Source organism: Natator depressus, chromosome 2 (assembly GCF_965152275.1).
Source record: "Natator depressus isolate rNatDep1 chromosome 2, rNatDep2.hap1, whole genome shotgun sequence".
Lineage (NCBI taxonomy): Eukaryota > Metazoa > Chordata > Testudines > Cheloniidae > Natator > Natator depressus.
In genome coordinates, this window is record NC_134235.1 from 35,243,881 (window position 1) to 35,267,303 (window position 23,423).

A 23,423-nucleotide genomic window follows, 5' to 3' on the forward strand; every position below is an offset into this window, starting at 1 on the left:
CATATTGTAACAACTTTAAAAAAATACAGAGTTCCTCTATTCCAGGTCTACTGCAATGTCTTTAGCCTCACAGACTGGTCACAATCCTAAGAGATTGAATCGCTCCTACAATGAACTGAACACCCTCGACTCTCACTCACTGCAGTGGGAACTGAGAGCTGGGGTGCTTATCACAGGTTTGGTTGGGCTCTAGGTTAACAATGGTAATCCATCACAGATTCTCCTAAAACAATCTTAGACATTACCATATGCCATTAAAGAACAATTCTAAAACACAGAGACAGCCTTTGTTAAAACAGGTTTTGTTTTTTAAAGCAATGCCACCTCCACAAATAAACCAACCAATAATAAATACCAACTTGTTCCAGTTTTTTTCCCTTCTTTCACTGAACCAATCAAATCTCATCTCCCTCAACAAACATACAGTCTATGCACATCATTATGACTAGTGCATCTATCAATCCCCTTTCCAGTATCCCACAGAAATTAATTTGTGATTAAATATATTTTTGTTATAATGTTTTTAACTGCTGAATATACATGGTAGATATAATGAGATGCATAGAGATATACTGGGGTTCAATTGTATAGGCAAATAATCATATCCTTTATATCTTCTCTGCAGGGCTTCTCTATCTGGTGCAAAAGTGAGTAATTGTGATTTTACATATCTACTCATTTGTGAGTTCTAAAGAGCATTTTTTTCAGTCTTTAATTCTAACCACCTCAGGACTGTCTCCAAGTTATTCTTTTCATGCAGCACTGAAGAAATAGCCAGAATGTAGTAATGAAACAAACAACACCAAGGCTCAAATGCTGCTTTTTTGGAGCAAATGAAAGCAAATACATTTAAAGGAAAATAAGTAAGTGAAATGTAAAGAGAAAGGCAGCAAGTAAAGCAAATAATAATGAAAAAAAATAACTACAACACATGTTACTTCCTGCAAAGAGGCCAAACCTCTGCAAAACATGGACAATAAATTATTCAAATTAAATTAGCAAATGATAACATACACATTTTTTGTGTAACTACACAGAATTTGCCTATATGAAATATGCATTTGAACATGGTAAATATTTATGGAGATAGGAGTTTTTTATTAGGCAAGATGATCTGCTGATTCTCTCAGCCTTTTGGTGGAAAAGTGAGGCTGGTAACAAATTCCATTACTCCCTAATGGTCAATTCTGGATTTACAGTATATCCCCAGAGGACACAGCCTGTCTTTCCCGTTACAGAATAAGTATAGAGACATTAACTGCAACAAAGGGAAAATGAGAGAGGACCAAGAATACACAGGGAAAGGGAATGCAAAATATAGGGTTACTGCATCACACTCGAAGTGTCTAAATAACACTTATATTACAGCCCTTGAGAGATGAGAATCAATTCAGTAAACATTGCCATCCAAAAACACACATTAAATTTTTTCTTACTTTTGTTTGGGGCATTGGGGAAAACTGAAATGCATAAAGTTAGGAACCTAACTCCACATTTAGACACCTAAATAATTGGCCCTTTTTTCTAAGGTGCCAAGTAGTCCGGGCTTTTATTAACTTTAATGGGAGTTGTGGATACACAGCCTTTTTGAAAATCTTGGGTACTTACTTTTAGGTACTGTGACAGGGTCGGGCTAGATGGCTACAGGAGAGTAATAGAAGGCAGATATATTAGCCCCAGGGTAAGTCTTCCCTGGGTAAGGTAACAGGGAAGGTTCCAGAACAATCAGAAATCTTCTGAAGACAATTAAGACAGGCTGATAAGAACACCTGCAGCCAATCAAGAAGCTGCTAGAATCAATTAAGGCAGGCCCAAGAGACCCCGATCCAGGGAAATAATATGCAGGAGCAGATCAGGATATCCACTGATCTGACACCAAACCAGAAGAAGGAGGTAACTGAGGTGATCAACCAATACCAGGACGTGTTTTCAAACAAACCAGACCGGACCACCGAAGCATATCACCACATTATCACAGACCCTGCGGCAAAGGTAACTTTAAGGCCTTATCAGGTCCTAGCAGCAAAAAGGGAGGAGATCAAGGCAGAGGTAAAAAGGATGTTGGAGCTGGGAGTCATCGAAGAGTCCCACAGTCAGTGGTCAAGCCCGATTGTGTTGGTGCCCAAACCCGATGGCACCACTAGGTTTTGTAATGACTTTCACCGGCTGAATGAGATATCCAAATTCGATGCATACCCCATACCCTGTATCAATGAGTTAGTTGACCGCCTGGGCAATGCCCGATTTTTGACTACCCTTGATTTAACAAAGGGATACTGGCAGATTCCCCTTGCCAAAGATGTGAAAGAAAAGACAGCATTCTCTACACCAGAGGGTCTGTTTCAATATACTGTTCTTCCTTTTGGACTACATGGGGCACCTGCCACCTTCCAGCGTCTTATGGACAAGCTCCTTCGGCCCCATACCAGTTATGCAGCGGCATACCTGGATGATGTGATTATTCACACCCCCAACTGGGAAACCCACTTAGGAAAGGTGGAAGCGGTTCTGGACATGCTAAGACAGGCTGGCCTCACAGCCAACCCAGCCAAGTGTGCTATAGGGCTAGCCGAGGCTAAATACTTTGGCTACATCGTAGGAAGGGGCATGGTCAAGCCCCAACTGAACAAACTAGAGGCTATCCAAAATTGGCCCTGGCCGAATCGGAAAAAGCAAGTCCGGGCATTCCTCGGTGTGGTGGGGTACTACCGACGACGTATTCCCCATTTTGCTATCAGAGCGAGTCCCCTGACAGATCTGATAAAAGCCTGGGGTCCAGACATGGTGAAGTGGACAGATGCCGCAGAGAAAGCATTCTCTACTATGGATCTACGGACAGCCCTCTGCAGTAACCCCATGCTTATAGCCCCAGACTTCAACAAAGAATTCATTTTACAAACAGATGCATCTGAAGTAGGATTGGGAGCTGTCCTATCGCAGATGGCCGGAGATGAAGAACACCCAATCCTCTACCTCAGCAGGAAACTCCTCCCGAGAGAGCAGAAGTATGCCGCAGTTGAAAGAGAGTGCCTAGCTGTGAAATGGGCCATGGAAACACTACGTTATTACCTTCTGGGAAGACAGTTTACCCTTGTGACCGAACATGCACCCTTCCAGTGGATGCAGCAAAATAAAGAGAAGAACGCAAGGGTGACCAGATGGTTCCTGTCCCTACAACCTTTCCAATTCATCATACAACACTGGGCTGGAAGCCACCATAGCAATGCAGATGGCTTGTCACGAGTACACTGCCTGACGTCCCAAGTTGCCCAACCCCGTAGTGTTGAGCAGAGCGGGGGGATATGTGACAGGGTTGGGCTAGATGGCTATATGAGAGTAATAGAAGGCAGATATTTTAGCGCCAGGCTAAGTAGGTCCCTTTTCCCTGGGTAAGGTAACAGGGAAGGTTCCAGAACAATCAGGAACCTTCTGGAGACAATTAAGATAGGCTGATTAGAACATCTGCAGCCAATCAAGAAGCTGCTAGAATCAATCAGGCTAATCAGGGCACCTGGGTTTTAAAAAGGAGCTCACTTCAGTTTGTGATGTGTGTGTGAGGAGCTGGGAGCAAGAGATACTAGGAGCTGAGAGTGAGAACGCAGACTCTGGGAGGACTGAGGTGTACAAGCATTATCAGACACCAGGAGAAAGGTCCTACGGTGAGGATAAAGAAGGTGTTGGGAAGAGGCCCTGGGGAAGTAGCCCAGGAGTTGTAGCTGTCGCACAGCTGTTCCAGGAGACACTCTAGACAGCTGCATTCCACAGGGCCCTGGGCTGGAACCCGGAGTAGAGGGCGGGCCCGGGCTCCCACCCCAAATCCTCCCAACTCCTAGTCAGACACAGGAGGAGTCGACCTGGACTGTGAATTCAGAAAAACGGTCAAACTGAGGGCTGCCGTGAAGCTCCAAGGCGAGCAAATCCGCCAATAAGAGCAAGACCCACCAAGGTAGAGCAGGAACTTTGTCACAATACCAAAGTCTGAACATTTTGGCCAAGGAATATAGCAAGTTATGGGCTCAGGCAGCCTTCTTTGGTTTTATGTTTCTAAGGCCAAAATAAACCTCCAGACTCTTGGCACTGCCCAGTTACACAAACATATACACAACATCTCATCCACGCTGATGCCAAAATACAGGTGAGAGCACACAAGATTTCACCCTCAGCATTTTAAAAACATTGTACACATAGAAGCATGCAGGACGCCAGCATCAGGCATAGCCAAAGTATGTATGAGGAAAATGAAATCCTGTCCATAGCACTGCCAAAATACATACAGTAGCATGCAGGAAATCAACCCCATATCAGTACTTTTGCTTTGTTGGGGCTGGTTTAATGTGTGCAGTTATGAACATTTTTTGCTGAAAGAGCAAGCAATAAACCAGCCTGAAGATAGCAAAAATATATACTGTAGTCCCAAAATACTACCAATAAAAACTTTTAAAAATGGGTAGTGGAGTTTGGATAAGCACACACAAATGCAGACATGTATCCACACTATGCACACGTCTAACAGAACTACAGAGGCCTCCATCAATCCCAGCAGCCCTCTGTTACAGCACATCCTACAACACACTAACTACCCTGACAATATCTGATAGTGTCTACTGGTATGGGAAGCCAGGCAGCGTTCTATATCCTCCAAGAATTTTCCAAGAGCAGACAGGAAGCCGTCACCACTTTTCCTTTGGCCTTCTCTCCTACCCAGACCAGCACTATCCCTTGCACTTATCCACACACACACTCCTCTCACAATGCTCACACCTCCAACAGCATCTTCATATATCCTCCTTCCCATATAGACCCTGGATTCTGCAGTATTTTCCTTCCCAACCAGACACCATGCCAAACTCATTCCGAGTGGTTTTGGAATATTAGTCTTTCCCTCCCTCTCCAACATCTCAGTCTCTCCTGAGAGGAGTCAGATGGCTGCTCACCAACCTCAAGATCTTCAGAGCACAGCTGATGGAAAAAATAATTTCACAAAAAATGTTGAAGTTGTTTCCATTTCTCAGAATTCAAAATGGAACAATTTTTCATTTTTTTGCCAAAAAATAGCAAATATTTTATCAGAATTTTCAAAATTTCAAAAATTTGAATTTTGTTGCCACTTGCTCCAACTTTGGAAAAATTACCGAAAAAAAGAAAGAAAGAAAGAAAGACAAGGTGAGTGAGGTAATATCTCTTATTGGATCAACTTACGTTGGTGAGAGAAGTCGGTCCAATAAAAGATATTACTTCACGCACCTTGTTTCTCTAGTATCTTGGGACCAACACAGCTACAACAACACGGATTACAACAGAGAAAGAAAGATGCCAACTCTGTAACTGATCGAAATTTCCTCAACTTCTGACAAGTCAATTTAGAGTGTCTCATTTCTCTTTTTGCCACTCTTTCACATTTCCAAAATTAAGTAACTTTTGGAAAGCTATGGTGGGAAAGATGAAAAAAAGAAAAAAAAAAGAAAAGAAAAAGTGTGTGTAAAGGGGAATCCAATTGATACCACTGCTTTCAGTGGCAAAAGGGACAAAGGAGGCTGAAGGGGAAAAAACAAAAATTTTGACATTTCAATAATTTTAGTTTTCAAAAAACCAAAATTAAATTACAATTTCAATACAAAATAAAATTAAGCATATTTCCATAAAGTTTTTTACTCTCAAAAATGAAAATTTCCCATAAAATATTTTTTTTTCTGGGAACATTTTTCAGTAGAAAAATTTTGACCAGCTCTATTTCAGACTAGGACAGCTGCCTGGTAAGTGCCACGCCTCTTCCCATGCATTGAATCTTCTAGGGTGACAGCAGACATCCCTATGTTCCAGGAAGCAGGGACTAAGCACAACCCACTACATTCATCACTGAAATATAAGGCCCCTGTGGCAGCTGCAGCAAAAAGTGGGCTGCGCAGGTAGCAACAAATAGGCTCTGCCAATCCATGATGATCGGAGTTGTGGCTGCCTAATACAACCCCAGAATACTTTATGGATAGACATACTCTACTTACATCTTTTTGAAGGAAAGTAAACTGAGGGCTGTAAGTATTTTCAGGTAGGGAGTGATCAAGAGAAATTTGAAGAAATAATAATTTTCATACCAATCATCTCCCTACCTTAACTTTATTTCTGCTGGTAGCAAAAGATATCTGCCTTTCAGAAGTGTCCACTAATTTTAGGTGCCCAGCTTAAGAGAGCTAGAGCTTGATTTGTAGAGATACTGAACACTTGCAGCTTCCATTTCAGTCAACTGGAGTTGTGGATGCTCAGTACTCTGAAAATCAGCTGCTTTATGGATTAAAGCAGGGAAACAGTTCATCACTAGACAAAGAAAAAGTAAACTAAACTTATGGATGAAAACAAAAGACAGGAAAGAAGACTCTGTGTGACTCAGAGCATTGTCTATCACAAAGAAGGAAGAATTAAGTGGTTCCAGAAAAGGTTCTGTGAAAAATATTTGTGAAAGAAAACTCATTTTTGCTTGATGCATGATAGTACATAAGTCAGTCCCAAGAGTGCAAAGATTTCTCTGAATTCCTCCTAATGCCATTTGGTTTTCTTTGAGGGGAAGACATTTTAAAAAGAAAATATTTAAAAGACATTTAAATGTAGAGACTGAAAATAAAATTCATTAAAAATAGGCAAACATCAACCCTCAGTAATATAGCTTTTTGACATTTATTTTTCTTTTGGTGATTTCTGCAATTGCAGTGACTAAATCAGACCATTCCTCCAGATCCCCTAATATTATCTCATAAGCATCCTGAGTTTTCATTATCTCAAAGTGTGACATCACAACAACCTGGAGAATATACTCCCTCATCTAAAAAATCTCACCTTAAAGCTTTGCAAATTTTGTATTTAGCTACAGAGGGGGATGTTTCTGGAGTTAGGAAAGCCAGGAGGTCACTCTTGTCTTGTCCCCTGCTTTGAGGCCGTAGCTATGGCCATATTTTTTCTCTTTTACATATGATTGGCTAAGTCCTTTTTTATTTATATTTTCATTATGTTTTGCTGTACTTGAAAAGTTATTCTATATATTAATCCTTAAATAAAGAAACTTTAATGTTTGTATCTTTGATAACCCAAGTTTGTGTCTCCTTGTTCTTGTATTTTAAACTAGCGCAAATATTTTTGCAGTCTCCACACCTACTAGTTACTCTACATTGAGGATATCTAAATCTCACTTTTCCAAATAATACAGTCTTGCAAAGTAGTTCAACAGCAGAGCAGTACAGGAAATTAAAGAAAAATAGTTACAGATGGCTGTGCTGATAAGCAAAACAAATAATGTCTCATCCACAGCTAAAAAGTAGCAGAAAAGACTACTGACTTCACTGGAAAAAAATATTCACTTCCCTTATCTCTACATACCATTGCATCAGTTGTGAGAATTTTATGAACACTTTCTCTAGATTCTGTACGTATTTTTATATCACACTGATCATGTACCTATAAACATTTTTTAAAAAATATAATGGTGAGATTTTCAAATGTGTTCAACAGCGGCCTAACTCTGCTCCCAGTGAAATCACCAATAGCTTCACCATTGACTTCAATGGGTATAGAGTTAGGCGAATGCTGAGCACTTTTGAAAATCCCACCCTAGAGTTCTAAATATCATTTGAGAGCATAAAAAGCCCCCAAACCTTTAGCTTAGTCCAAAAATCATCATTTCAGAGGATGTATTTGTGGATTTTTTGGATGAGCTTTGGTCACAGTGAGGATGGGGAGAATGAAAGTGAGCACCATGAGGAATCAGTGGAGAGAACAGTACTCTTTAAATTGGTGAAAACATGGGCCAAATTTTTCACAGAGTGGATAGATGAGTATCGGCAACTTTTTACACATAAGCACCTATGTGTGGATTTTTCAAGTATTAACATCCATGCATGCGGTGAAAAATTTTGTCAAATGCATGGGTAAGAATTATTGCTCAAAAAGTGTGGGCACTCAATTGCACATATACAGCTGGAGGCAAGATTCAGGCACATTTGAAAATTTGGCCCTATACGTCTCAGAATATCACTCTTATAGCTTAATGGATATATTTAAATTCCCAATAGATGATGAAAAGGCTACACTTTAAAAGGTATGCCCTGCCTATACTGAGAAACATGGCACTAAAGAAGAGAATCAGGTTCTTACAAGAACTTTATTTTACAGCTAGCTGGCATTTTGCATAAAAATTGTGTACGTTATAAAAAGCAATATGAGGGGATTAAACAAATGTTTACATACTGAAAGTTGTCCAGACAAGAACTGTGGAACATCTCTCAACATGCCAGGACTCATGGGAGAAGTCACTGAAATAGATGGTCGGTCCATTTTTTGAGATTCAAATGAACTAGAACCTGAAATTACAAATAAATATAATGTATAAAAATAATAACAATTAGTTCTTGTATTGTGCTTTATAGTCTCAGAGGTCTATAAAAACATTATTTCTGACATATTACAGAACACAATTATAGCCACAAATACAATAAACATGGAGTATACAGTGGTGAAAACTGGAACCTTATTTTAATGTGTTCAGGATGACCGAATAGCTTGCAAGGAGAAAAGCAAAATGTAATAAAAACTAAGCTGTCAGCATTCATGTCAAGCACATAGCATAAATAGAAAATTCCACTACTTATGACTGTGTGTTATGCTTCTCTGCTGAACATCCTCAATTCCCATTGACTTCACCGGAAGTTCAGGGTCCTCAGCACATTGCACAAGTGCTTGGCTCCTAATAGAATCAGACTCTAAATGTTGTTGCAAATTTTTTAAAAATAGCAGAATGAAGATGCTAGAGTTTGGGGATTTTAATCTGGAGGTTGCAATGACTTCTGCAAAATGGGAGATGACATGTTTGTGATGTTACAAGTACAGTAAAAGGAAGATATCAAGTTCTTATACAATACAGAACACTGGATATTAATATCCCACATCTTACAAAAAAACATAATGGATTTTATTGTAAGACTTAACTCACCAGTGAAGTGTTATTGTAGAAGCTTGTTCACATTAATACAATTAAATTTGTGCCACCACTTCAATTGGTGGTGTTTATTATAACAGCACAGTAAAACAGCCATAAAAAAGAACTCCAGCTGAAATCTGATACACAACGTCTAAGCCAAGCCACAATTTCTTTTTTCCCCAAAATACTGGTTCGGTCAGTTATACTGAATGGTCTAAATAAAACAGAAGTGTGCTTATTTCAAAATATCCATCTCCTAGGCCCGAGGTAACAAAAATGCCATCAAAATTGTTTTGTTTAATGAGGTTACAGTTGAAATGCAAAACAACAAAATACAGGAAATTAAACATTAGAATTGACATTCAACTCTTTATGCACACTATTTACCACTATGTTTTTCTTTTCCTTTTCTTAAAGAGCAGCATGAGTTTATAAGAAAATGTCAACCTTAACTTTAAATTTCCTGACTTTTGACAGTTCATTATTAAACAGAGAGAGATAAAAAAGGCAGATGGGACAGATACGTAGACAGACAAAGAGACAAGAGTTACACTGAAAATAGATAACATCTTTTCAATTTGTGTTCACATAAGGGAGATTTAAGTTTTTCCTACTCAGTATATGAAACTTACTGGATTCCAGTTGTGCATGTGTACTGTCAGGTATTCTGGGAATATCCCTGTAAGTATGAAAAGCAAGACAGTTGGATCCTTTATCTAACAATAGTATTAAAACTTCTGTCAACTATAACACATTTCAAATCACCACATAGTACTTTGAGAAAACCATACATCTACTGGCTATTGTCAGCCACAGGGAATATTTACCTCCGCCCATTTATACATATCTATCTAGTTCAAAGTAAAGGTCTATGTAATCACTGTTTAATTAATGTAGCTGAGAATCCATAAAGTCACAGATACAGTGGCTGAGTAAATAAAATGAAAGAAAAAATACAATAATTCCAAAGTTAAGCACAAATTAGAACTGTGAGTTTGTTGTTTTGATATAAACCATCTTAAACAAGTTGGGTCCTTAACACTGGTTGTCTCAGTGTGTCCATTACTAGCAATGGTTATGGCACTGATAAAATATTACTGTAAAAGTGCGTAATTTTGTTTGACAACAGGACAAATAGACAGGAACAGCCTGAATATATTATCTTCTAATATGTGATAACTATTCGCAATCAGTCTGGGTGTGAACACAGTTGACAAAAAACATACAGATCATAAATAAATTTACGCCCAAGTAAGGGTAAGGATTTGACTTGAATCCCCAAACCAGGATCTTCATTGTGCAGGCTAACACAGCAGACATAACTACTTAATACTGTTGCATGTACCTACTATTATATGAGGCAAAACGTCATGTCAGATGCAGCTCCATGTACCAACTATGTCATTTTGAAGCACTGATGTTCCAATGATTAAGTACCTCATTATGCCTACGGAACACAGATGTCTGTTTTCCCCAAGATGTGCGTGTATAACTTGCATTATATGTTGGTAAGAACAAATACTTTCAAAAGAACTATATGGCTATTTGGACAAAACAGGGTCAAATAAAGAGCTTCAGCTGTGAGTCAGACTAAAAACAACATTAAAATTAATTATTTGTGTTTAAATATGCTTGGTTTTGTGTATATAAAAGGGAAAGTGCAGCATTAAAAAATATCGTTCTCGAAACATCTGGCATCTGACACAGTAAAACAAGTCTATAGTATGATTATCAAACACCCAATCTAGTAAAAAAAAAAATTGTACAGCCTTACCAAATGCTTCTTGAAGTATTACAAATAATTAGAAAGATACCCTTATTTAATGATGCAGGGATCTTTCTAAGCTCAGTGGTGCTGCAGTATCCTATAATCCAAATGCATCACAAGAGATGCAGCTGGCACAATAAATCATGTCTAAGGAAATGTTGCAGTCTATCATGTTAGTAAGTAAATGCATGCAAGGTACTTATTAAGGCTATTATATAAAAACATATTCAGGCTTTCACATATTCCACAGCCAAAAAATTTACAGCGTAATCTGCTCCTTGCCCTTTGGCTCTGATTTGTGGTACAAAATCTAACCTGTCTTTTTAGCACACAGGGTTGTGAATAAAACCTTGAAAATATGAACCAGCGTGAACAGATGAAGTAATGTCTTCCTGAGTCTGCAGATAGCTGAAACAAGAAATCTGAAAAATATGAGTCTTCCATTCAGCCTCCCAAAATCTATAGCTTCCATGTTCTGCGCAGCTACATATGTGACATTCCTTATGGATGAGAATCACCGATGTTCCTCACCCATCCTGCCCACCAGTGGTGGGGTTAGGACACAGAGCTGCAAAAAAGTTGGCAGCTTTGACTGGGGTAGGTATGTGTTGTTGGAGAGTGTCTAGGTATCACAATTTAGGTGGGTGGTTATTTGGGTATTTCTGGAGTTGGTGAAAGGGTGGGTCTGAAGGTTGTTGGAGTAAGTAAGTGTTGTCTGGAAGGGGGTAATGAGGGCAATGTGGTTAGCAAGTGTTGGGGGATATCTGAGATGTTGGGAGTCTGTTGAGGATTAGGAAGGTTGAGAAGAAGTTAGCTGGGGTCACTAATGGGCCCTTAAACATTTGTCTCCACCAGCCGCTCCTTTCCTATTTGGATCCAGCAGGGAGAACAGTGAGTGGAGAAGCTAAAAGGATAGTTTGCTGCATGCAGAGCAGGCAGAATAGCAGCCCCCTACAGCTGGAAAAAGCAACTGTGGGGATATTCCGGAAGCCCAGCTGGCTATATGAGAATCCAGCTAGGCTGCAAGAATGCATCACAGGGCTGCCTGATGTAACATGTAAGATATGTGACACCTGGCAGCCCCAGAAACCAAAAGTGACCAATTTAAATTATCAGCATTATTAACTGCTGCGTTGCTCACAATTTCAGTAGAAACATGAAGCCAATGTGCTTATCCCAAACTGTCTCCTATGCCTCCTCAGATTCCAAAAGCTCCAACTCTCCCTTACCAACTTTCCAAAACCTTCATCTGACAACTTCTACAATACCGTTAAACGTGTTGTGAATTCAAAAGCTTGTGGCATATTGCAAATTGAAAATGAAGGACCAGTTTAAAATAAATTGAATTTCATATAAATCAACACGGTACTGTACTGATTGTTCTCTCAGTTTCATATTGAGCTAAACAGACTTTTGTTAATTTAAATGAAGCTGGTGTATAATTACTACTCTACTGTACCAGGATGCCACAGACTCTAGGGACCTAAATAGCAACCTCCATTCTAGGAGACCACCCTAGAGTATCTCCAGTACAATTTAGTGTAATTCAGCTATATATTTATTAGAACACTATCTTTAGTAGGCAATCAATTTTCCTTTTTTATTCAGCTCTTAATTTGCCGTTTAAGGTGTGTTTCACTGTATGCACATTTGATAGGATACTTAATAAAATATATCATGTTAGGCCTTGGTTTAGACAGTAGTTCTCAAACTTTGGTACTGCTGACCGCTTTCACAAAGGAAGCCTTTGAGTGCGACCCCCCCCCTTATAAATTAAAAACACTTTTTTATACATTTAACATATAACATCGTTACAAATGCTGGAGGCAAAGCACGGTTTGGGGTGGAGACTGACAGCTTGTGACCCCCCCCATGTAATAACCTCACAACCCCCTGAGAGGTCCCAACCCACAGTTTGAGAACCCTTGGTTTAGAGCTCTCACCTGCGTTAATACCAGGTACATATATTAACATTTTAAAAAACTGAAAAAAGCTTCTGTGCTTGAGCAATAGCCAATTATCACTCAATAGCAGCTCATCCATTAGTATTCATTTTGAGAGAGTGAGAGGGACAAGCCACATGCAGAACTTATTAATTCATTTCATTTGTGGAAGATCTTCCTGAATCTACCATTTCCCTCTCCTTTACTACCCTAACCTATTATCTTAAGCCTCCATATTAGGCAACCCATTGTCCAGTGAAGGAGAACTGAATATAGCTCTCACTGGAATATGTCAATACACTTTGAATGTCAGAGTGGGTCACTTAAGAGTTCCACAAGATGCTCACTTTCTCACACAAGCTAATTCCCAGGCTCTGCCAGTCTGGACAGCTCTGGCAAAAGGCAAGGTCTGAACTTGAATTTATCACATGGCTGAACAATGCACTGCCATGAGAATGCCAAAAGAAGCCCCACAGACTATCTTAATAAACAAACTGAGAGATAGACCTTGGGGTCAGTGTAGTTAGAAAGGTCCTGCAGGTACAATATGAGATATTGGTGATTTTAACTGAATTAATGGCCTTTTAAAAGACTTGGTCAGGTCTGGAACCTCAACTCTGAATCCTTCCTAATTCTGCATTGATTATGATTTGACTCCCATTAACAGAACCTGGCCTTATAGATTTGTGTCTGCTTGGATTCAACCCAGTAAGACGCATGTTGTCCAGTCACAATCTGGCTATGACTGGAAATCTTCCAATACCACCTGACAGAATGATATTTCCAACACATTAGCTGGAATCTAGTAAGAAAAGTTTGTCAGATTTAAGTACAACCAAAACTGAACTATAATACAGTTTTAGTCTCAAATTCCAAACACTACCTAAATCTAATCTGGATCTAGATCCCAAAACAGTCTCCTTGGCCTACCTGTAGATGAGACAGAGAATTAATCATGTGAGGGCCAAGTAAGTACCTGAAAAGGGAAACCAATCATTCTGAATTAGGACCTCACCTATAAACCCACTCAGATTAGCCACTGGAGTACTGGGGATGAAATACCCCATCTCCTCTGACAGGCCTGCAGCAACACACCCTGCCAGGGGAAAGTGAATAGGAGTCTGGAACGCAGAACAGGCACCTCAGCTCTGCCCCTGCTCAGTTCTTCGGCCAATGTAGCACACTGTTGTTGACATGGGGAATGAGAAAAAGGAAAAGGAATACTTGTGGCACCTTAGAGACTAACAAATTTATTTGAGCAAATAAATGTGTTAGTCTCTAAGGTGCCACAAGTATTCCTTTTCTTTTTGCGGATACAGACTAACACGGCTGCTACTCTGAAAGCTGTCATCATGGGGAATGAGGGTATCGTGAGAACTTACATCATCTTCCTAATGCAATTACAGAAAAATTGTTCTGGTGACAGCGTATGTGGTGTCAGGGTCAATAAGGGGACATCATGGGGAGGGGGAACAACAGCAGAGAGGAGATGGAGCACGGGGGAAAGAGGTCACACAATGATGGGAGAGCACAAAAAGAAAAGAATGAAATGAATGACTTAAGTTTGGGGTGGGGATTGTATTTTAGCTTCTTTAGACTGCCACCATGAACTATAATGCTAGCTGAAAGAAACTGAGATATAAAACTTACTCCTATCTGAAAAAATGTGAATCCTCCCCATCTGAAAAAGTGTGCATGTTAGTGTGTGCCTTATCATTATTAATGATCATTTTTACAGCTTCCCAAAGTGTCCTAGGTTTTTTACGGAACAAACAGAAAGATCTAGTCCTTGCCTTTTGCAATCTAACATATATGTAAGAGACATTCTCCCACCCTACAGACCAGACAGACATTAAAATCTTTGATCGTTATTAAATTAAGCTTTAACACAAAATATCCTCAAATTAAACCCATACAAATACTGTTACATGAAACTGAACCCACATGGAAATATCCCAACTGAAATATCAAACCATATTACATTTTTTCTTTGGAATTTTGGTTATTCATCCCCATGACATTCAAAGATCACTAATCTGTAGTTTGAAGCTAGAGGAATTTTGTAATTAGAAATTCAAAACCAAAGAGATATCATCAGATACACAGAGCTATATGAAACAACATTAGATTCAATACAAATTATGCAAAGTCATACACCTAGGGAGAGGAAATAAATTAGGGAAGTAATAATGCCGCTCTTCCCAGCCATGTGGAATAATTCATATACTACTGGGACCCACAGGCTAGGAAAAATATAAACATAATAGAGAAGATAAAAAGGGCAAAGAAAATGATATAAGCATGGAAGAAGAAAACATATAAGGAGAAAATGAGGGAGCAGGAAAAGGAGGACATGACCACCATCTGTAAATACCTTTAAGGAATTGTATAAATGAAGGAAAGGAGTTATTCACAGTCTCTAAAGACAAAGCAAAGAGAAATGGCCTGAAGCTAAGAAAGAAAATGTTTAGGCTAGATATTAGGAAATAAGTCTCAAAGGTAAGAGCAATTGGGCAATGCAATACATTAAATAGGAGGTGGGAGAACAGTTTAGATAAGACATTAGAGTTAATTATGTACTGAGTTGTACTAATGCTTCACTGAGGTATCTCATGTGCTAGATGCTAACCAATCATTTATTAGACCATCTATTCACAGCTGAGCAAGAAGAAATCTGGTTTCACTACATGAGAGAATACTTCCTATGCATTATATCATTGTACACATTCTGGCAAAAACTCTACATTGTAGCATATCAGGAAATGGGTCCGGATTCGTTATGGGTCATACTTCGACCGATCCATGTGTGGATACAAAAGTGTGGAGCAGAGACAAGGAACAAGTTGCTTCTCCTAAGGAGGAGCCAACAATAATTGCAGTGCCTGTACTGCCCTGGGCAGGGATTTGCCATCCATTGAGGAGAGCATATTCTGGATCCTCTCAAGAGGTGATGTAGCAGGTATGTCCAACTTGTGCATGAAGAAGCTCCAAAACACCTCCTGGAGCTCTCTCGACCACCTCCCATTTGAACCCATGCCTAACAGGGACAATTTGGCCCTACACTCAAGCTTTTTGATTATAGAATGTTGGGTACCATTTTATAATCTGTATAAAATCTGCACAATATGTGTTGGGTCTAAAGTGAAATGTAACAGCACTTTATTTTAATCAGTAAGAAAATTTAGAAAACAACTCACCCAATTGGCCTTGAAACGACAAGCTCCACTTGTGGTTCAGGCTTGGATTCTAAAATGATGTTATATACCTCCTCAAAGGTGGCTCCTTGCAATAGCCTTCCATTCCATTCTAACACTTCATCGCCTGCAATTGCAGTAATAATTATCTTCTTAGGAAAAAAAGCTAATCCTATGAACTGCACTGGTAGTGACAACCTCCCTACTCTACCAGAAGCTTTCTGAATTGTGCAATCTGTACTGTAGAACAAGTCTAGTGTCTTAAATATAAGAGAGGTCTGGAGAACTAAAAGCTTCCCATACATCATCTTTGTTTGGATAAATACCAGCAAAATATTAATATTACAACTAAGACAACTACTGCCTAGTAAAACTAACACAGTTATTCACCAGATATGGCATGTTGTGGTGGCGTTTTTTTTTAAAGTTAGTTGCTTTTTTGGAAAAATGTGAGAGTTGAGAGAGCCTGTAAAAGTGGCAACATGGATAATCTAGTGACTGAATGTAGGGCTTGATTTGAACTTTCAAATTTATCAGCTGCACTACTGTTGCTCATCACATTTAGTATGTATGATTACTTCAAACTAAACTTATAAGAACTTATTCTCTTGCTTATTGTCTCCTGTACAGTAGCTCATTTCTAAAGCAGACACATACCTGGTCTAAGATGTCCCACTGTATCAGCTAAACTTCCTTTTTTAACTTTGGCGATAAATGCACACAGCCTACCAGTTTCGGTCATCTTTCCTCCTACGACCTGTTTGGAAGAGAAGGGTTTTCACATAAATAGAATTATTTGTAACAATTCAGACTTTATGGCAATATAAACAAAATAATTAGTTGATTTATTTTTTTAAAATGCAGCCTAGGTGAGATGGATACTGGTATACATGTAAGAAAAACCAAACCCCTCAGAATATTGGCTGACTGGCTCAGTTGACATCTACTCTGGATATTTAAGTGGTTTAAAGATAATGCAATGCAAATATAGAATTTTAAAGTTTATAAACTGTATGGTTCATGTAAACAGAATAAGCTTATAGTCTCACAGCACTGGAAACTGCTATCCCCCTCCCCCCGCAACATTTAATGTACCAGTGGCTAGACTGTTTACATCAATAAAAAATATATGGAAATCCTAGTGTATGCTGTTCTAACTGCATGCATACAGCTCAGACTGGTATTACACGGTTTTGGTTGCAGGTATTCAGAGAGACTATACTTCTTAATTTGTAGCTGGAAGGCACAAAATTCATTGCTATTAACTGAAGATGTAATATTCATTTGAAATCATTTAGTTACAAAAAGAAGCATTTTTGTAAGGTCTATTTTACATTATATTTCTCTTCCAGGGGAAATATCATAAACGTTGACTATCACTAAAATTAAATGTCTCCAAATATTTAATATTTTTATGAAACTTTCCCTTCTTCCAAAGTCGTTTTTCATACACATACCTTCTTCCCCCCTTTTTCTGCTTCTTCTCTCTCCCCCACACTCAGTAAAAATATATTTAATCAATAAATGACTGTTTTAACCTCTCACAGTTTTAAAAAAACCACCCACCAATCTTTTAGTGCCTCATTTCATGAAAAATATAATATTCTGTAATGTTGACTTTTTTTTTCTTTGTTTGATTTTCTTTGGCTCTAAGGTGGAGCATTTTCTTGATGAAGAAAAATGTTTGTTCAAGCAAAAGTGGATGGGAACCTGGGAGGCAGTGACCATGAGATGGTCGAGTTCAGGATCCTGACACAGGGAAGAAAGGAGAACAGCAGAATACGGACCCTGGACTTCAGAAAAGCAGACTTTGACTCCTTCAGGGAACTGATGGGCAGGAGCCCCTGGGAGAATAACATGAGGGGGAAAGGAGTCCAGGAGAGCTGGCTGTATTTTAAAGAATCCTTATTGAGGTTACAGGGACAAACCATCCCGATGTGTAGAAAGAACAGTAAATATGGCAGGCGACCAGCTTGGCTTAACAGTGAAATCCTTGCTGAACTTAAACACAAAAAAAAGCTTACAAGAAGTGGAAGATTGGACAAATGACCAGGGAAGAGTATAAAAATATTGCTCGGGGATGCAGGAGTGAAATCAGGAAGGCCAAATCACACCTGGAGTTGGAGCTAGCAAGAGATGTTAAGAGTAACAAGAAGGGTTTCTTCAGGTATGTTAGCAACAAGAAGAAAGTCAAGGAAAGTGTGGGCCCCTTACTGAATGAGGGAGGCAACCTAGTGACAGAGGATGTAGAAAAAGCTAATGTACTCAATGCTTTTTTTGCCTCTGTCTTCACGAACAAGGTCAGCTCCCAGACTATTGCACTGGGCAGTACAGCATGGGGAGGAGGTGACCAGCCCTCTGTGGAGAAAGAAGTGGTTTGGAACTATTTAGAAAAGCTGGAAGAGCACAAGTCTATGGGGCCGGATGCGCTGCATCCGAGAGTGCTAAAGGGGTTGGCGGATGTGACTGCAGAGCCATTGGCCATTATCTTTGAAAACTCATGGCGATTGGAGGAAGTCCCGGACAACTGGAAAAAGGCTAATGTAGTGCCCATCTTTAAAAAAGGGAAGAAGGAGGATCCTGGGAACTACAGGCCAGTCAGCCTCACCTCAGTCCCTGGAAAAATCATGGAGCAGGTCCTCAAGGAATCAATTCTGAAGCACTTAGAGGAGAGGAAAGTGATCAGGAACAGTAAGCATGGATTCACCAAGGGCAAGTCATGCCTGACTAATCTAATTGCCTTCTATGACGAGATAACTGGCTGTGTGGATGAGGGGAAAGCAGTGAACGTGTTGTTCCTTGACTTTAGCAAAGCTTTTGACACTGTCTCCCACAGTATTCTTGCCAGCAAGTTAAAGAAGTATGGGCTGGATGAATGGACGATAAGGTGGATAGAAAGCTGGCTAGATTGTCGGGCTCAAAGGGTAGTGATCAATGGCTCCATGTCTAGTTGGCAGCCGGTATCAAGTGGAGTGCCCCAAGGGTCGGTCCTCGGGCCGGTTTTGTTCAATATCTTCAGAAAAGATCTGGAGGATGGTGTGGATTGCACCATCAGCAAGTTAGCAGATGACACTAAACTGGGAGGAGAGGTAGATACGCTGGAGGGCAGGGATAGGATACAGAGGGACCTAGACAAATTAGAGAATTGGGCCAAAAGAAATCTGATGAGGTTCAACAAGGACAAGTGCAGAGTCTTGCACTTAGGACGGAAGAATCCCATGCACCGCTACAGACTAGGGACTGAATGGCTAGGCAGCAGTTCTGCAGAAAAGGACCTAGGGGTTACAGTGAACGAGAAGCTGGATATGAGTCAACAGTGTGCCCTTGTTGCCAAGAAGGCCAATGGCATTTTGGGATGTATAAGTAGGGGCATTGCCAGCAGATCGAGGGACGTGATCGTTCCCCTCTATTCAACATTGGTGAGGCTGCATCTGGAGTATGGAAAACGTCCAGCGGAGAGCAATAAAAATGATTAGGGGACTGGAGCACATGACTTATGAGGAGAGGCTGAGGGAACTGGGATTGTTTAGTCTGCGGAAGAGAAGAATGAGGGGGGATTTGATAGCTGCTTTCAACTACCTGAAAGGGGGTTCCAAAGAGGATGGATCTAGACTGTTCTCAGTGGTAGCAGATGACAGAACAAGGAGGAATGGTCTCAAGTTGCAGTGGGGGAGGTTTAGGTTGGAGATTAGGAAAAACTTTTTCACTAGGAGGGTGGTGAAACACTGGAATGCGTTACCTAGGGAAGTGGTGGAATCTCCTTCCTTAGAAGTTTTTAAGGTCAGGCTTGACAAAGCCCTGGCTGGGATGATTTAGTTGGGGATTGGTCCTGCTTTGAGCAGGGCGTTGGACTAGATGACCTCCTGAGGTCCCGTCCAACCCTGATATTCTATGATTCTATGATTTTAAAGCGATGTGAACTTTTAATTGCATAACAATAGAATTTGTGCTTATAACTCTATTTTCTGCTTCTATTATTTATCTTTAATATAAACCTCTACCTTTAAGGTACAAGTAATTTGCAAAATAATATTACTAAGCAGAGGAGTTTATTCAAAGGGATTAATTAATTAATTAATTACTCAACCAAATCTAATTTGGTTCATTAAGTTTATTAAAAATACTTGTTGTATTAAGGATTTCTCTCTGTCTGGAGACGAGGCACATTGACTTTACTATGTATCTCTGAGAATCAGGAAAGAATGTATTATATAGTATAATCTTCTAATTCTATACCTTAGATTTTTTAGCATTCTTTATGCAGCAATAAAATAATAATATCAAATCTGTTTTAAGGTTAGTTTCACAGCTTAAAGAAACAACCTGATAAAATTAAAATCCATGACAGCAAAACTGTTTAAAACAAATAGTACATCAGTATAACAGAATGCAAAGTATTTAATAATTATTGACAGAGTGATATTATTATCCCCTTGTCTTAAGTTTTCTGATCCTTAAGCAGTGCAATACATACCAAACCAATGATTCAAGCTTGTATTTTCACTGACCTTGTCCTCTCACAATGTAAACATTTTTCAATTAAATAAAAATTTCAAAAAATTCTAAAGCAGATTAATATTGCTCATAATGAACTGTGCTGACATAATCCCTATTTACAGTATCCCAAACTACAGACTAATCTGTGCACTTGAACTGAAGCCAGTACTATGTTAAATGAAGAATATTAGATTAATCAAACTTGTTGACAATTTACCATAAATAAAGAAGTTCAAACCACATTTACAGGTTTCTTTGCATTCTTTTTTACAAAATTTTATTCATTCTTCTTCTTGTGCTAGTATTCTGTTAGAATTACAACCCATTATCTCAAAGTCCACAAGATATACATGAAATGAGTTAAAACATGAGATATACATATGTAAGTTATAAGCTAACAGATGTGTACTAGACATGAAACCATAATAAAGCAGAAAACATATTGCTTATCATATAGAATACATAAATACAAATTAAATCACAACTCAGTTTATTTAAAACATAGAAGTCCATAAATGCAATTCAAAACAACATAGCATTAAGATAAACAAAGTTCCAACACCTTTCTAGTATACATTTTATTAAGCACATCTAAGTAATCATTGAAAAGTAATTGAAAATTGAAAAATTGAAAATTACATTGAAAAGTAATCATTTTGGTAATTGAAGAAAAAATGTCATTATACTGTATTTCTCAGTGTAATGGCAACATTTAAAATAATGTTTTTTCTTGCATATTAACCTAGTTTACTTAACTTTAAATGTGATTACTTAACATTTAGCTAACAAAGTAATACATATTTTCAAAATTGTTCATTACTAACCTTCAGTCCAAGCACTGCTCCCGAGTCTCTAGGCACGCTTCCATCTTTTAGTCGTTTATTTAACAAAATCCGTCCAATTAGACGGTCTCCATCTTTGGATGGCTGCCAGGTCACAGGATGCTATGATGAAGTGTTAATGGAAAACATAGTGAACATACTTTCTCAGAAAAAAATCTCAATATTATTTTTCATTTCCAGGAAGTTTACAATTTTTAAAAGCAGTATGATTACACCATTATTAGTTTAATAGAATCATAGAAATAAGCCCCAGAAAAGACATATTAAGTCATTCATTCTATCCCTAAGTCATTTAAAGAATGAATAAAATCTCTACCTCACAAATGTATTCCTACACCCAATTTGTAGAATATCCATAACTATCTTTATACAGAACATGTTTGTTTACAATGTAGTTTTAGCTGTATTAGCCCGAGGACATGAAAGATGCAAGGAGAGTGAGGTAATATCTTTTACTGGACTAACTTCTGTTGGTGGAACGGACAAGATTTTGAGCTTCACACAGCTCTCCTTCCAGGCTGGAGAAGGAAACTAGAATGTTTAAGTTAAATAGAAGGTGGGACAGATTGTTAAGCATAAGGGTTCACAGATGTTATTGGAAAATACTTTAAATGACTTGGGCAATTAACACCTCTGCAGTCACAGACAATGGGAAGTTGTATGCAGCAGGGTGTGTCACAAAGTTGTTGTAATGGGTGATACAATCAGTGTCAGACTTGATGAGGACCCATCCTGAATGAAATCTTTCCCAAATCCCTTCTTCTATCCTTCAAACAACATCCTAACCTCACCAACCACATCAGAAGAAGCAAGCTCCCCACAGACCAGGACACACCAACTCAAAACAGCACCAGACAATGCCAAAACAGAAGATAAAAAACCCGAAGACGTATCTCCACCCCTACAATAATCAACACCTCCCCCACAACATACCTTTGGGGTCCTACACATGCCTATCATAATATGTGGTGTACCTCATTCTGTGCATCAGATGCCCCACCAACAACTATGTAAGTGAAATGGTACAACAGAACTTGACTTTACTGCATGTAGCCCAGATGGGACAGTACTGCAGTCATCAATTTTGTATGTGCAGCCACTGCCAGCTGAAAACCAAACATCACATAGCTAGGAAAATCTTAGGCCCTGAACAGCAAGGCCACGCAGCTACATGTCTGCAGCTTTGCTTTCAGAATGGGAGGATGGGACAGTAAGTTAACAGATTATAAGTATGGAAGACAGTGAGTGAATAGCGACCATGATTTTAAGTGCCCCAACACGTTGTTATGATGAGAAATGTTTTGATGATAAGAGATAATGAGTAGTTTTGCTGAAATTAGAAAAATTGGTGACTCACTAGGTGTTACTACAATTGACCACAAGGAGTCACTATAGGTTATGTGCCTTGTTTGAGGTTAGTTATAAAAAATCAGGTGAAAACACTGTGCTTGTGCCAATTATTTATCAGACAGGTGAGCTGTGCCCCCACTGATTTATTTCTGATGCTGCCTGGAGAGAAACAGTCAAATTACCACTACTTTGGGTTCTGAAAACCTGGGTTACAAATTTGGCAAGCCAGTTGCCAGGAGTGGTGGAGAGGAAGGTAACGATTGGTACAAACGGTTTGCCATGCACTGCAAGAATGGAGGACGTAGGACAGGGTTTGAACCTGGAATTTCCCCATGTGTGGGCCGTGAGTCAATTTTTCGTTATTGGGACTCAGGGCCCCAGGCTGGTGGCCTGGTCGAGGGATTATGTCAAAAGGAAAGGGAACATCTAGAAAGAAAGAACAGCTGGAAATGATTTTGGGAAGCATCTTGACTGATTTTGTACAGGAGCATGGTAATGGTCTCTGGAAGCTTTACCAGTCCCAGAACGTTCCTGCTGCTCTGTAAGCAGATGGTAGCGATGGTAGATAAAGAGAAAAATCAGTTAAAGGCAAGAGTGGAGGAATTAGAGAAAGATAAAATTGAGAAAGAGAAAGAGATATACAGCTTGAAGGCTAACTCAGTCACCCTCTGGACTGAGATAGTGGCAACGCAAAAGCAAGTGTGTAATAGTGACAGTGAGAGAGTAAGTGAGAACATGGAACAGGAAGTCTGTGGATTGAAAGAGCAGACAATGGAGAGTAAAGGAATTGTTAGAGCGTTACTGAAGGATTCTCAGGATAAGACCTCGGCAGATTACGGGTAATGTAAGAGACAAAGTTGTACTCTT

At 39.2% G+C, this 23,423-nt stretch overlaps 1 protein-coding gene across 26 annotated transcripts in view; it reads right to left on the reverse strand.

Annotated features, from left to right (window-relative positions):
* Positions 1-23,423, reverse strand: part of RIMS2 (regulating synaptic membrane exocytosis 2) — a 737,938-nt gene that overhangs the window by 301,183 nt on the left and 413,332 nt on the right. For all 26 annotated transcript variants that reach the window (XM_074943965.1, XM_074943967.1, XM_074943973.1 and 23 more), the window contains 5 exons: positions 21,189-21,308; positions 16,525-16,624; positions 15,871-15,994; positions 9,595-9,641; positions 8,233-8,345 (listed from right to left, as the gene is read on the reverse strand). In XM_074943965.1, coding sequence (XP_074800066.1) covers positions 8,233-8,345; positions 9,595-9,641; positions 15,871-15,994; positions 16,525-16,624; positions 21,189-21,308 — 504 coding nt within the window. The remainder of the gene's footprint in view (positions 1-8,232; positions 8,346-9,594; positions 9,642-15,870; positions 15,995-16,524; positions 16,625-21,188; positions 21,309-23,423) is intronic.